This window comes from Crocodylus siamensis, chromosome 9 (assembly GCF_052110815.1).
Source record: "Crocodylus siamensis isolate JL-2025a chromosome 9, ASM5211081v1, whole genome shotgun sequence".
Classification (NCBI taxonomy): domain Eukaryota; kingdom Metazoa; phylum Chordata; order Crocodylia; family Crocodylidae; genus Crocodylus; species Crocodylus siamensis.
This window is the reverse complement of record NC_143403.1, coordinates 32102183-32116292: the sequence shown is the minus strand read 5'-3', so window position 1 is coordinate 32116292 and position 14110 is coordinate 32102183. Positions and strand designations below refer to the sequence as shown.

The following is a 14110-nucleotide window of genomic DNA, read 5'->3' as shown; positions in this document are numbered from 1 at the left end:
TGTGTGCTCCATCTCTGCTCTCCAAGAGTGTCCCCCTCTTCCCTGATACAGCATAACGAAGAGAAGCACAGGGTCACCAGTCTCCCAGTACTGGTAGGCGGGAACTCAAGGAAAGTGGAGACAGAACACACCAAGTACTCGTTGACAGTCTTCCTCATTTTTCCTTTCTCTCTTTCCCCACCTCTGCTGCAGAGCAGAGTACCATGGGATGCTGGAGGACAGAGTCCTCACCTGTCAAGCTCCATAGAACAGGCACACATAATTGGAAGCATTTCATTTTGAAGTGCTTCTAAAATGTATATTTTCCCCTATAGGGTTATTTTGGAGTGCTTCAAAGGGTATACATGTCTGTCTGCTTGCAGCACTTTAAAGCAGGAATGCTCAACTCCTGCTCTTTAAACAAATGGGACAAACCTTAAAATCAGAAATGGGGCAGGAGTCGCACAGGAAAGCCACTCTGACGTGCTGGTGAGCTCATGCTGATGACAAACTGATCACACAGGCTTCATGGGCCACATCCAGTCCATGTGCTATAAGACTGAGCTCCACTACTTTTAAAGGCATCTGAAGTGTTTTAAGTGTTAGGTCTGTCCAGGACCAGAGACTCAACCAAATTAAGGTTTAAGTCAGTGAGGAGCAACCTTTTTTTTTTTTTTTCCGTTTTTGCAGGCATGCCACAAATTAGCTCTACGCACTAACTGCCACACTGATCCCTTTCCCTTGCCCAATCTGCTGCTGTGTTTTCTGCTCCATCCCCTGTAAGCCTTGTCTAATCAACCACTTTGCTTCCTGCCCTGTGCTCCCTGGATGATTTTTTTTCTTGCTCTATCTGCCATAGTCCCTTCCCCAATCTTTCATGTGCCACAGCAGTGGAGATGCATAGGGGGTGCATATGCACCCTCAGAGTGCCTGTGCACGCCCTGTCAGGCCACGCTCCCTGTTCAGTTAGCGGGCAGGGTGGCAGGTGGGAGCACCAGTGCCCCCTATCCCCCCCGAGTGCTGGCTGGGAGTGGGGCCACCAGCAAAAGCTGTGGGACTTCCAGAAGCGGCGCGGCCACTATTTGGCAAGTGACACTGGCCACTGGGGGACCTCCCCCAGCGCTGACTGGTGTCAGGGGGGCACATGCCCCCCCAACTTGAGGCAGCAGTCACCCATGTGCCACAGAGTGCCCAAGCCACTTGTGGCACTCCAGCTGCAGGCTGGCCACTCCTAAATTAGGTCATATAGTATAGTAAACAGGTAAACCCAAGTTGCAAGTCTGTAAAAGTTATAACTTATTTATGACTTAGCAACTTGTTATTTTTCATAAATATTTTAGTGAAATCCAGAGATAACACTATTTCAAGTGAAAGGATCTGAGAGAAAAGTCAATCTCGTCATTACATTGTTTTGGTATTAAAAAAAATGTATGAAGTTGAATTTGTGATGTAACCATTTGGGTAATCATTTGACTTCCATTCTATACAGTTGACTGTCCTACTGGTAGCCCATGGGACACGTGCAGTGCATGAGGAGTTAAACTGCAGCCCCTGCACCTGCTCCAGGGGGCACCACACTGTACAGGAGCCTGTTACTGGTGAGTTGGAGATGCTGGGGTGTCCACCAGAATGCACACTATAGTAATGAGGGAGGAGAGGTCATGCATACATGGCAGAATAGCTCCCCACTGCACACACAGTAGAGCTGGGGACAGGAGGGGAACACCCACAGAGTGTGCACCGCCCTCAGTGCACAGTCCTCCCCAGTGCTGATCCCAGCATGGACAGCTTTTGTGCGTAGCATACTAATGAGCAGAAAGGATAGAGGCAGCACAGCAGCCAATAGCACAGGGAGCAGCAGGTAAGAGCAGGAGATCAGGCAGGGAGCACAAAATAGAAGACAAAGCAAAGCAACAGATCAGGCAGAGGAAAGGGATAAGAGTGGAACTTAGGGATGGCTGCAGGGCTAATTTGTCATATGCCTTCTAAAAAGGCACTGCCTCCCCTATTGCCTTAGAGCAGGAGTGCCCAACCTCCCATTCTGTGGGCCAGATCCTACCCCGATGCTCTGTCATCTGGCCCACAGGGCCCCCCATGGATCTGTGGAGAGGCCTCTAGGCTGTGGCCCTGCACATCAGACTGGGCATGAGCCCTGATCCTGGCATGAAGGGGCCAGGTGGGGAAGCATGGGGATTGAGGGCCTGATCCAGCCGACAGACCAGCCCCAGGCCATTCATTTGGCTTGTGAGGCCAAACCTGTGAACACTACTGCTCCAGGAGATTATTTACTGGCCCCACTGCAAAAGCCAGACTATCTGAATCCCTGCATTATTTTAGTTTTTAATCCACAAAACAAATTAGTACTGTCAATACATGCTGTCATGTAGGTATGAAGAAAATGTGGTAATACTTATGTCTTGTTAAATTATACCTCCACAAGCTTAGAAATCAGCAAATCAAATCTTTTAAATAGACAAGTTTTCAAACACTGCCACTAACATTTTATAATTCAGGCAAGTCATTTAATCTGTGCGCCACTATTTCTCTGAAAAATAGGGAAAAAATACACTTTTCTATTTCACAAATCTGCCACAAGCATTTTCCATTAATGCTGAAAGGTGCTTTCATATGACAGAATAGCGCAGGCAAGTCTATAAATAAAATAAGAAATAAAGACAGCATTTCCTAAACCAACCTATAAGCTAGATAAGTTTTTGATTTTCCCCTTTAACTGTTTTTAGGGTTCTATGCTTCCAACAGACATGTTTTACCCATATAAACATTTTTCTTATGGGAGTTAAGAGACAACTAAGCACAATTCCCTACAGCAATCTATTAAATTACTAATCATATTACTGTACAGAGCAATATTTACTTTAACTATCTCCTCAGGGCCAGAAGGAAAAAGGAAAAAAAAAAAAGTACTCCCTGGCAAAAGAAAAAGAAATCCTGAAAATCTCAAAACTTAAGTCTGAAGGTCAACTTTTTTCACTGAATTAACGTCTATTAAAATAGGATGCACAAAATTTACAAAAGGACTTCAAATAAATATTAAGACAACTCCAAATAACTTTAAAAAATGATTAAGAAAACTTCTGCCTCAACACATTATTATATTATCAAATTAATAATACTCTCAATAACAACTAGAGTTTAGATAACACTATCCAATCCTGAGAAAGCCTTCTAATTGTTGTCTATGTTTAATATCTGTGAAAGGACATAATACATTTACAACTTGATTATGCCAAAATTAATACAATCACAGTCCTTGGCTACAGAGGTTACTTGAGCTTTACAAATATAAGAGCACATAGGGCAGACTGAAGAATAAAGACAACCACAAATTTAATCCAAGATACCAAACAAGAGAACACATAGGTTAACACTGTAGAATTCAGTAAGTGCACCATCAAGGTGCTCCAAAAGATGACTCAAATTCTATGGTTAATTTCATACTGAATCTCAATAACAAAGGTTCGCAAAAGTCACCTTATACGAACAGCAGCTGAAAAAGGTATTTCAGGTGGTTTAACACATATGAGCAACTGAATTCAAACTTGGTATTCTCTCTGATATTTCAACCCTAAACAGATCAGTTTTGCAGAAACTGGTATTTATCCAGGAAAACCTTCCTACTTGCCAAGAGTATATACATGTCAAGCCGTGTGCACAGCTCTAAAGACTTAAATGATATTCAATTTCAAAATTTTTTTTTTTTTTTTTTTTATAACTGCATGCAACAAACCTTAGAATTTATCAAGTTCGAGAATTTATCACTGGGGAAATGAAGTAATAAAACATATAAGGGTGCAATATACTCTTAGAAAAAGTACAGGTCAGCTTATAAATATGTATTTTGATGATGATTACTTTGTGTTTAAAGGCCAAACTACTAGAAAATTGTGAGCCAATAGGCATTATACAAATAAATCCTTCTTGCTCAACAGATTTGCTCCCACTATATTCAGAGTCATCTCTTATTACTCAAAGGATAAAAATAAGTACTTACTGCTTTTTGCTCCTGTCAGCCAAAGAAGCTAAAGACTACTTAAGTGTGACCACCACAATTTTTCTAGATGTAGATTTTGCAAGTGCTGAACTCAACCAATTTAACATGCATTAAAGGCTGACTGTCTTGTCTACCCCAGGATGTTAACATGTATTAAATTAGTCCTTTCCAAATCTTAATCTAGACAGGCATTAATTAGTCTTCTGTATAGAAGTTGCACTGGTACAACTGCGGAAATAACATGGCATTTGTAAGTTTTACTACTGGCAACAAAGTGGAGAGAACACATACCTCCTGTTACCCAACAGGTAGTCTTTGCAGGCATGACAATTACAAGCATTTTTCTTTTTGAGAATCACTTGACACAGACTCCATGATGCACATAAAACCATGACCATTAAGAGGTTTTTTCAGGTAAAATTGGACTTTAAATACTGCTTGTGATAGCTCAATCAGAGGCCTGATATTTTCTTAGATACTCTTTTTTTTGTTTTTTTTAATTATCTTTAGAAATCTGCCTTGAGATCTAGTGATGAAAAGTGCTACAAGAGCCACATATAATAATTAAAAGCTGAATTTTTAAAAATTAAGTTTCAGGAAAAACAAGTACACAAGAGAAAAGCAAGACTCAATAGCATCAGTTATCTTGTAATTTTCTGATTCTGATAAACTCCAGTGCTATGTTTAGTCCTCAGTTCTACCACACTCCTACCTTTCTATAGGTAAGGGAAAGAATTTACATCTTCATCCCATTCTCAACACATGAACATTAATACTTCTGACCAACTGTAAGGATGCTTAACATTTAAGTGCAGCATAATGTTACAGACTGTATTCTATTCATATATAGCTACATCTTTATATAGTGACCACCTTTTTATAACCAAAAAAACCCCAATGAGAGGTCTTCTCTTTCTTCCAGTGACACATGGGAACCCTGTGCAGAGCAAATATATTGTCCTTCAGTCCCAGGGAAGCAATGATCAAACACCAAGCACAAATCCTTTAATCCCTACTTCTGAAGTCCAATGAACAAAAAGTATGTGATGAAAGAACAAAATACACATTTGCATTTTCCCCTCTCACCTTTTAGGATGGCACAGCAACTACTATGCACGTCTATACCTGGGCTACCACATATGGGAAGGCCAAGCCACTTTAGCTAGCCCCAATTCAGTTACTTGGAAGGAGCACCAGAAAAAGTATCTAACTGAAGGAAAAAGAAAAGATACTGTGCCATTAACCACATTGTTAAGAAGATAAAAGTATATTGAGTAATATTAAACTAAGTAGTCAAGTTTGAGCCTAGCCTTAAATACTACATGGAACTAAAAGCTGTTATGTTGACAAGCTGAAAGAAACCACCACCATGTATGTATACCTTCTTAGTATGGGGACTGCTCAGCACCACTCACTGTAAGTGAATTCAAGATCTTGTTAATCAACTGGCACAATAAGCCTAACAGAAAAGTGAATCTGTTAGGTTGGCAGTGGGAAGAAGATAAGGGGACTGAGCAGCTCCTCAAGCAAGGCCATTTCCCTCTGCAGTCTGTTCTCTGCATCAAAAACCCACAAGGCAAAATGACCGGTCAAACAGTCTCCTTTGCATCAATTGCTCTACATCAAGCTCTGTATCAAAGACTAACCCAAAACCTTTAGAGCTGGGATCAGAGTTTGTCTCCGTCCCTGGAAGTACAAAAAAAAATTTCTTTTTTAATATATCACAGCACCAATTTATAGAAAAATTTAAAAACTTTAGAACTACTTCTAATATTTGCTAGTCTACAGCTCATATATGATAGTTTAAGTAAAAGAATACAGTAACTTTCTGTATCAACTTCCCCTAAATTGGACCAACCAAAACTTAACTCTGTGAAGCAATACATGTACTTCCTTAGTACATTTTTAGGTTGGCCCAAACGCTGTCTTGTGGCTTTGTTAGTTGAACATATCAGCCATCCCAAATTACTGCTATTAAAGCTTGCATATAAATCACATTACTTTTTCATCTTCCCAACTCCTAATCCCACATATCCAGGGAACAGAACACAAATAGTCACTACCTTAAAAAATGTTTATACAGTACTCCTCTAGCACACGAATGACAAAGTATTATGGGCAGCTCATAGATTCCAATTCTTTAACCATGAAAAATGATAACTGTTGTCTTTAATAACTTTACGTCACTGAAGAATTCAAAATCCATACTCTTCTTTACAGAAGGGGATCAGTTATTTCATTCAGAAGTAGCAGCTTCTATGAATAATACAGCTCAAATACACAATTTTCATAAGATGCAGGCTTTTGTGAAGTGTCATATACCATGTCTCAGGTGTGTGTTTTGAGTGTTTTTCCATAATTACAAAACTATGTTGTCTCTATACAACGTTAACTCATTCAATTTGTGTGCTAGGATTCCTCTCATTTTCCAAGCACGAAAAAAACCAAACCAAAAGACCAATATTTTGTTTTCCAAATGCAGTCTAAAAAGCCGTTCATTTCAAATAAGGCACAAGTTACTTGTTAATCCATACCAATGTGAACATATGCAATAGAATTATACAATCAGCTTTGAGAGCTACAAAAGCAATTAAATATCAGGTATGCAAAATTTGAATAAAACAACAAAAAAGAAACAAAAAAAGTTTCTCCCAGCAATCAACTGTTGTTAAAGTGATATCTGAAGTAATGTCTAACGTCAATATATGGCTCCATAGAACTGAATTTCCTCAAAGCAAAATCCAAGATTGAGCAAACATTAAATATATATATGGCACAACTGCTCATGTGGCTGAAACACTAAAATTGTAGTTTAGAGGGGGGAAAAAGCCTGTTCCCCACCCCCACTTTCAAAAGAGACGCAATTTTTTCTTACCTTTCGAGTTTTGCCAAACGTATGCCTACTGTATATGCAATGCCACTGACATGCTTAATGGGGCCAGTCCTGTAAACTATTACATTTCAGCTGTTGTTGTGTTGTCAAACTGTGAAATGTGCAGCAACATATCCTACAAGTCTGTTCATTTCTTTTCTCTGTAATTTTCAAAATTCTGTCAGAATGACTTCAGGAAGTTATAGTGTGTTCTCACCTCTATAAAGCTGAATAGATACTACATACTAGTAGTAGAAACAGATTGATGGGTTAAAGTTTGAATGAAATATTGTCTTATTAAAAGACTGCTCCCACTTTGTGATTTTACTAAGCTTTACTGATCATTTCACTCATCTTAAATTCACTGTCACTTGAACCTCACATGGCATGCCTAGGCAAATGCGAGGACTTGGCAGTAAGCCCAGCCTACACAACAACATCCAAGTCTATTCTGTCTACTGCCCTGATCCACCAGGGCAGCTTTAGACATCACCTCCCTTATTTATGTTATTGCTGTGAGCAGTCAAGCTGCTGCTTACTATTGAGTGAGGCCTAATCTACTCATATTTCTCACTTCTTTAAAAGCAATACTACCAATTTGCCCACCCACCCTTCTAGTGGGATCAAAACACTGGTTTGCCAACTCTGTCGCTATACAGAACAAACCAAAACAACCCTAGGGTAACCCCCCCCCTCAAATTAACATAAAACACACATTGCAAATCCAGGGATCTCTGTATCCCTATCACAATAAAGCAGGTTCCTTTTCTTTTAAAAAAGCAGAAAGCTTCCAGTTAGGCCTTCTGAAATAAGAAATAAAAGATTCCACATGCACTTAAAAGGAGCCCTGCTTAAACTTATGCACAACAGGACCTTAAACACACACATGGCTATGAGTCATGATGTTAGAACAGCCGCTTTTGCAGTAGTGCTGCAGCAATGTCACAAAAAAACCCCCAAAAAACAAAACAAAACAAAAAAAAGCACAAGAGTGTGTACAATACTCACACTAACCAATACGAAAACTAACATATACTAGCCAAGCTTACTCAAGTCAATACGTCTTCCTTTATCAAGAATCCTGCTTGGGACTAATTTTGTTTTGTTTTCCAAAATTTTTTTGGATGAACTATGGTTGTATTGTTATTTCTGACAGCAAGTTAGGTCCCAATATATGGATATTGCATGCGTGTTTGAAGCAATTCACATCCCCTTTTTTGTTCTTCTTCAGACAAACTAGTCTTCAGTAAGCTGTAATTTAAATTTAAAGTCACAAGTTTTTTGTCACAGACCCACAATCTGTTTTCAGCCATATACAGCTGTTCTGGTTTGCCCCGTTCCATCAACAAATACCATAACCGCAGCCTGTAATCAATTTGCATTGTCTCCATTTTCACTATCGTCATTAATCTTCTAATGGCTCAGATACTGGCATCTCTCTACTGGGTTGCAAAATAAAAATAGTGATGCTTCTCAGTGTACACAGATGGTGTCCACCTGATTGCTAGGACAATAATTTTAGTCCTGAAGGCATTATAAATATAAAAGCAAATTGAAAAGAAAGTAATTCCAAGTGATAGTTAAAGTGAACCACTGATTTCCAGAAGTGGAAATTAAGCAAATGCAAGTAACCTGTCCACATTTTACTTACTGCAGCACTGACTGACTATCTGTATCATCTCTCCCAAGTGTTTGGAAAAGGAAACTGTTGAGACTGCTCTTTTAACATGCTTTAACCTCCTAACACACCCCGGTAGACAAACTAGTTTTCTCTATATGCTAATAGCGTGCAGTTGTGTACAGTGAGAACACTGTTAGAAGAAGAACTTAAGTGAAGGGGAAGTTTTGTTTGTTTGTTTTTTAAAAGGCAAGGCACAGTGGTAAACAACGGCAACAGTATAGCTTAAAAAAAAAAGAAAGAAAAAGACAAACAGGACGCCTAGAGAAAAATGACATCCAGTCTAAAAGATCTAAAATAGAAATAAAAGAAATAACAACAACAATAATAAAATTTTTCTAAAGACCATAAAAGGTAAATGAGAAACTAATGCATAAAAACGTTGATGAAAGTTGTTTAAGAATTTGAAGTTTTCTTATGTTCTGGATGAAATCACCTCCTATTCTGCTAACACCACATATGCAGTGCAGGGCTTAAAATCAAGTCTTGCCCAGATGTAAAGAATTTTGAGTGAAGTTTCTTTTTAAAGTTGTACAGTTCAGCAAGTAAGCAGAATACTCCAAAATGAGACAACCCCATGTTCTCTAAGGCTGCTCTAACTCAGCACAGAATGGCAGCCCCTACACTGGAAAGCACCATAATCAAGGTGCACAAATGCAAGCTTTGCTCACATATGCCTAACTCTAATCTGAAATCTATACACCAATTTCCCCCCAGATTTGGCTCTAATATTTCACTTACTAATCTAGTCATTTTGGGAAACTGGATGTGCAACCAAAAGAAGCTCAAATTCAATCTTCTTTTCTTTCCTCACATTTCTGTGGTTCTTCTCATGGCTTATTTTGCTCCAAGAAGGAAAGCTCTCTTCATTTGCAACCCTTCTGTTCCTGTCTACTTTTATCTTATCCACCTCAGGAAAAAAAAAAATCATCCCCTCCTGCATCTATGCCACAAGCTCTTAATATAGGAAAAGACTGATTGCTCTGTGATATGAGGAGCACTGACAGAGATCACATGAAACCAGATATTAGACATGCAGAAGAGCCAAAAATACCTTAGATATCAATGATCAAGACAGACCTGTAAAGGCTACATGTTCTTTCTCCAGTCCAGTAAAGCATGGCAACAGACAAATGTAACCTTGAAAACAACCTAGCAAAATTATGGTTTGCTAAGGTTTATTTTATTTTGGGAAAACAAAAACAACCCCCTCATACTGAACTTATATGGGAAAAAGCTAGAGGCTGATCACCTCAGCAAAAGTTTTCAGGCATAAGGAATCTGCTCAAAAATCCAAATATTCCACAGGTACTTTAAATCTGACATCATTCAAGTCTACAAAAAGCACACACAATGCCACTGTGACAGTCGCTATAGAAAAAAAAACCACAACCACAAAGGGCAGTAAATTTAATGCTTAAATCTAGAAATTAAGTAAAATTGCCATACAGGAAAAATATACTTTGTATCACAAGATAAAGAATCAAAATTTTAATCACATCCATAAAAAGGCCAAAATACCATAGTAAAGATTTTTCAGTTAGCCAAGATCCTATCCAGCATGCAGATGTGCACTAGGTCAAGGTGTTCACTGGCACTGGCCCCATTGTAAAAGGAGCTAAAGACCAAAATCGACTCAAGGATATCGAGGCCATTTCCTTTCCAAAAAAGGCAAGAACTGCAAGTCTACTAAACAGTGTGTTAAGTATCAAGAAATGTTATAAGCCTTCTGTCAATTTAGGTTTCATTAGTCATCTACACACAGTATAGATAACACGTACACAGTAACAAAAATGGTACTGGTAGCAGGAAAAATGGTAATCTTCATAGGAAATCTGTTTTACCTGCACTTCCAAAGCTATTTATGACAGTTAAAAAAAAAGTTTAACAATTTAACCTGGACAAGCATGGTTAAGATGGAGATAAAAATAATGAATTTTTCAATTCTTCTTCTCTCCTGAGGGGTGGGAACCTATATCTTGTAATATGCTACCATGTTGCAAAACATGATGTGCCTATCAAATCTTCCATAAGAGCAGAAATGATGAACAGTACAGCATTAGATACAATATTTGGAGCTGCACCATCAATAGCAGTACATGTCAGCAAACCATAAACTAGTAAATGGAGGAGCCAATCTGCAAAATGTTAAAAACAACAATCAAACTACATAAATATGTTTACAGTAAAGTTCACATCCACCTCACATAAAACAGCAAGCCTAGGTGTTAAGAGGCCCTGATCATTCAAGATACTGAGCATAAATTGCTGCATGACCTCAATACCCAACTGACTACAGTCAAAGCTTAAGCATACCAGACTGTCCATTGCACATTAAAAATAAAAATCCATTAAACACACACTTTGACAGAACTTCATAGACAATGTTTCTTGTTCCCCCAGTTTAAGTTCAGGTAGCATGCCTCATCCTAAGAAGCAAGCTGCAACATTTTATGTAATTCAAATAGCTGCTAATGTCTTGTTTAAAGATACTTTGTATAAATGCTATTTGTAGTCAACATCCACTGCTTCATTTATAATACTGTTCAACAGTGAAAACTATAACATACCAAATATTACACACAAATATTTGAACATCAAAACCTAATCTGTTCCAGCTAAACTTAGTGTGATAGATAGTAACAGGTTTAGCTCCAAAGTTAGTTGAATTCTGACAGCGAGTTATAAAACAATATTTAGGATAATGTTACCAATACAAAGGAAAATTAATTTTATTGCATGGTATGGGGGCCTTCACAATATTGTAATTTAAGTGCTCATTTAAAAGTCAATCAAAGGCTACTACCATTAAGAAAACAGGTTTGAAAGCAAAATAAATAAATAAAAATGTGCTGTTGAAGCAAGCAAATAAGTATCTAGGCATCTCTTACCCTGAGAAGGGGTTTTTTTTTTTCTGTTGTTAACTATTTATTTGTGAACAATGAAGCTGTCATACCACTACAGTGTTCTCGACTAAGTCAGCTGAAAAACAATTTTAAAAGGTTAGTTAGCATCAAACTAGACTTGTGTTACTAGCAAAAAGTTATTGTTGGGCTTTCCTCCAACAAACTTAGTAGTTCCTACCCATATACAGTACATATAGGGGCACACACAGAGAAAGGGGAACACAGAATTAAGCTCTTTCCTTGTACTAATTGTTTTACCTGATTATGAAAGACAGAATTATTTTTTTAGCTTCCAGAATGCTTATGACTATTCTGTTAAACTATTCATTTTCAACTTTTCAAACTGTCAAACATTTTCCTTGGTGTATAAAACAGTAACTGTTATTACATACCCAGCACCAGAAACATGACATACAGAATTGTTAGAAGGTTACTTTTGAAAACTTCAAATGTATCTAAATAGAACAAACTAATTCTGAGAACTGGCAGTCCTTAAAGGAGGCATTTGGGAAAATGGACGGACTCTCATCTGTGACAAGCATGTATTTAGAAGGTCCTGCTTTCCCCTGCAAACAACAGCACAGATCATCTTAACGATCCAGGCACTCTTCCACATATGTGCAGTACGCAACTCATTTTACAATATCACACACAAGCGGCTCACATGGTAAATGTCTAGTTTATACAACAGCCCATAAAAGTTATTTCCACCAAGCCTTTATTGAACAGTATTAGTGATCTTTTAAAGTAGAGGGAAGCAGTAAACTGTGATAATCTGAAGACAAGGAGGAGGCAAGGCAGGATAGCACTTTACGGACCAACTTGTTCAGAAATGCTGAAGTTTTTACAGGCAATAGCCTAGTTTAGCAGGTGCTATGACATCCAATGAAGTAGGCTGTTATCTATGAAAGCTTATGCCAGTGCCACAGTAACCTACTTCTGACCTGTTGTAATCTTTCTGAGTCCCCTACAACAGTAAAAATGCTTTATTATTTTTCTGTAATCACAAAATGAGAGAAAACTAAAATCTGGCATTTTCTAAGGATGCCTGGAGTCTAACAGATTGAGAACCATGAGCTAGTCTCTAAGGGCACACACCCCCTCCCATCCTGCTTAAAGAAGTACTGACAGTGCTGCCTCCACTACATCAAAACATGTTTTATAAACATGAATTTAAAATTAGCAATACCACTACCAGTTTCCTATGAGGTTTCTGAGCAATTTGTTCTATATTCATTTCTCTCAACCGTCACTGCCTTTATGGGCACATTGTAGATACACGCTTCTTTTAACTTTGGTACAAAACTGGGGCTGTTCCAACTCCTATTTGTTACTACTATAATGTACTTACTTCTCCCACTTGTTTTCCATTTGAGTTACAAACACAATATAAAACTTTGTCCTCACTGCATCATCTCCTTTTAAATATTAAAATACATTCCATGTAGCTGTCAAATCAGGAGAACAAACTCACACAAAAATCTGTCTTTTGAATGCGGTGGACATGTCATCTTAGTGCCGTACTGACAATGCAATAAGGGTTACAATCACACAGCCCAGAGAAGTCTGGCTGGGAGACACACAAGCGTTTAAACACAACTGACAGAAGGACCAGGTTTTTCTCACTTGATCGCTTTTATTTTTGTGTTTTAACCCCTCACAGCTCAGGTCTCTAGGAGCAGGGAGGAGCTGGAGAGCAAACAATGTCTGGTGCAGGCCATGCTCCAGCCTTGAAAGCCGGCTACAAAGGGGTTTAAAGGAGCTAGGTCCCGGCCACCCTCCGCCGCAGGGGCAGGCCAGAGCCCGGCTCGGGGCAGAGGCGCAGGGAGGTCCCAAGGGCCAGACCCCCTCCTCCGCTCGGTTTCAGTTTCTCTGCGCCGGCAGCAGCAGCCAGCGGGTCCCTCCCGCCCCCGCCCCAGGCGGCCCCGGCGATGACGCGGGCGAGCGCGTCGCGCACAGCTGTCACCGCCGCCCGCGGACCCCGGCCTCAGCGCCGGGGAAGGGCCGGGCCTGCACGCCCCCCTCCCCCCGAGGACACGGGGCCCTCGCCAGCTACGCACCGGGCGGCCCGAGCGGCGGCGGCGGCCCCGGGCCGGGCTGCGCGTCCTCCCCGAAGATCAGCCTGAAGTCGAAGTCGTCGGTGGCGCCGCAGTTTGCCGCAGTCATCGGCTTGGCGGCGGGGGCGCGGCGACACCGCGGGCCGCGCTCCGCCGGGCTGCGCTGGGCCCCGCCGCGGCGCTCAGGGCCGCCTCATGGCACCGGGACCGCGACCTGCACCGGCGGCTCCTCGCTCGGCCTCCCCGTCACTCACGGGGCCGGCCCAGCCCCGCCCCCCGCCGCGCTCCGGTTCTAGCTCCGCCCCGCCCCCGGGGCACCCACGCTGCGTTTCTGTTGACGTAAGCAGCGCGTGACGCCCCGAGGCTGCTGGGAGCTGTAGGCTTCACACTCAGCCTCGCTCTGGCGACGGCCTAGGAGAAAGCGGAGTCCTGAGAGTCCCCCGGACCCGCGCGCTGCGGGGCAGGGCTGGAAGCCGCTTTTGTGCGGCCTCTCGGAATGGCCGCGCTGCAGCGAATAAAGTCCGTGTGGCCCGAAAAGGGACCGAGTGCTCCCGCCGTCAGGTGACACGCTCTGCTCTTCCCGGCCAAGGCTGCTTGGTGGCTGGA

General features: G+C 40.8%; 1 protein-coding gene across 2 annotated transcripts in view; it reads right to left on the bottom strand.

Annotated features, from left to right (window-relative positions):
* NFATC3 (nuclear factor of activated T cells 3) overlaps window positions 1–13811 on the bottom strand; it is a 156186-nt gene extending 142375 nt beyond the window's left edge. Inside the window, exon 1 of one of the 2 annotated variants that reach the window (XM_090061944.1) lies at window positions 13508–13811. In XM_090061944.1, coding sequence (XP_089918070.1) covers window positions 13508–13613 — 106 coding nt within the window. In that variant the 5' untranslated portion in view covers window positions 13614–13811. The remainder of the gene's footprint in view (window positions 1–13507) is intronic. The other variant, XM_090061946.1, reaches the window with a different exon arrangement.
* Window positions 13812–14110: the final 299 nt, after the last annotated feature.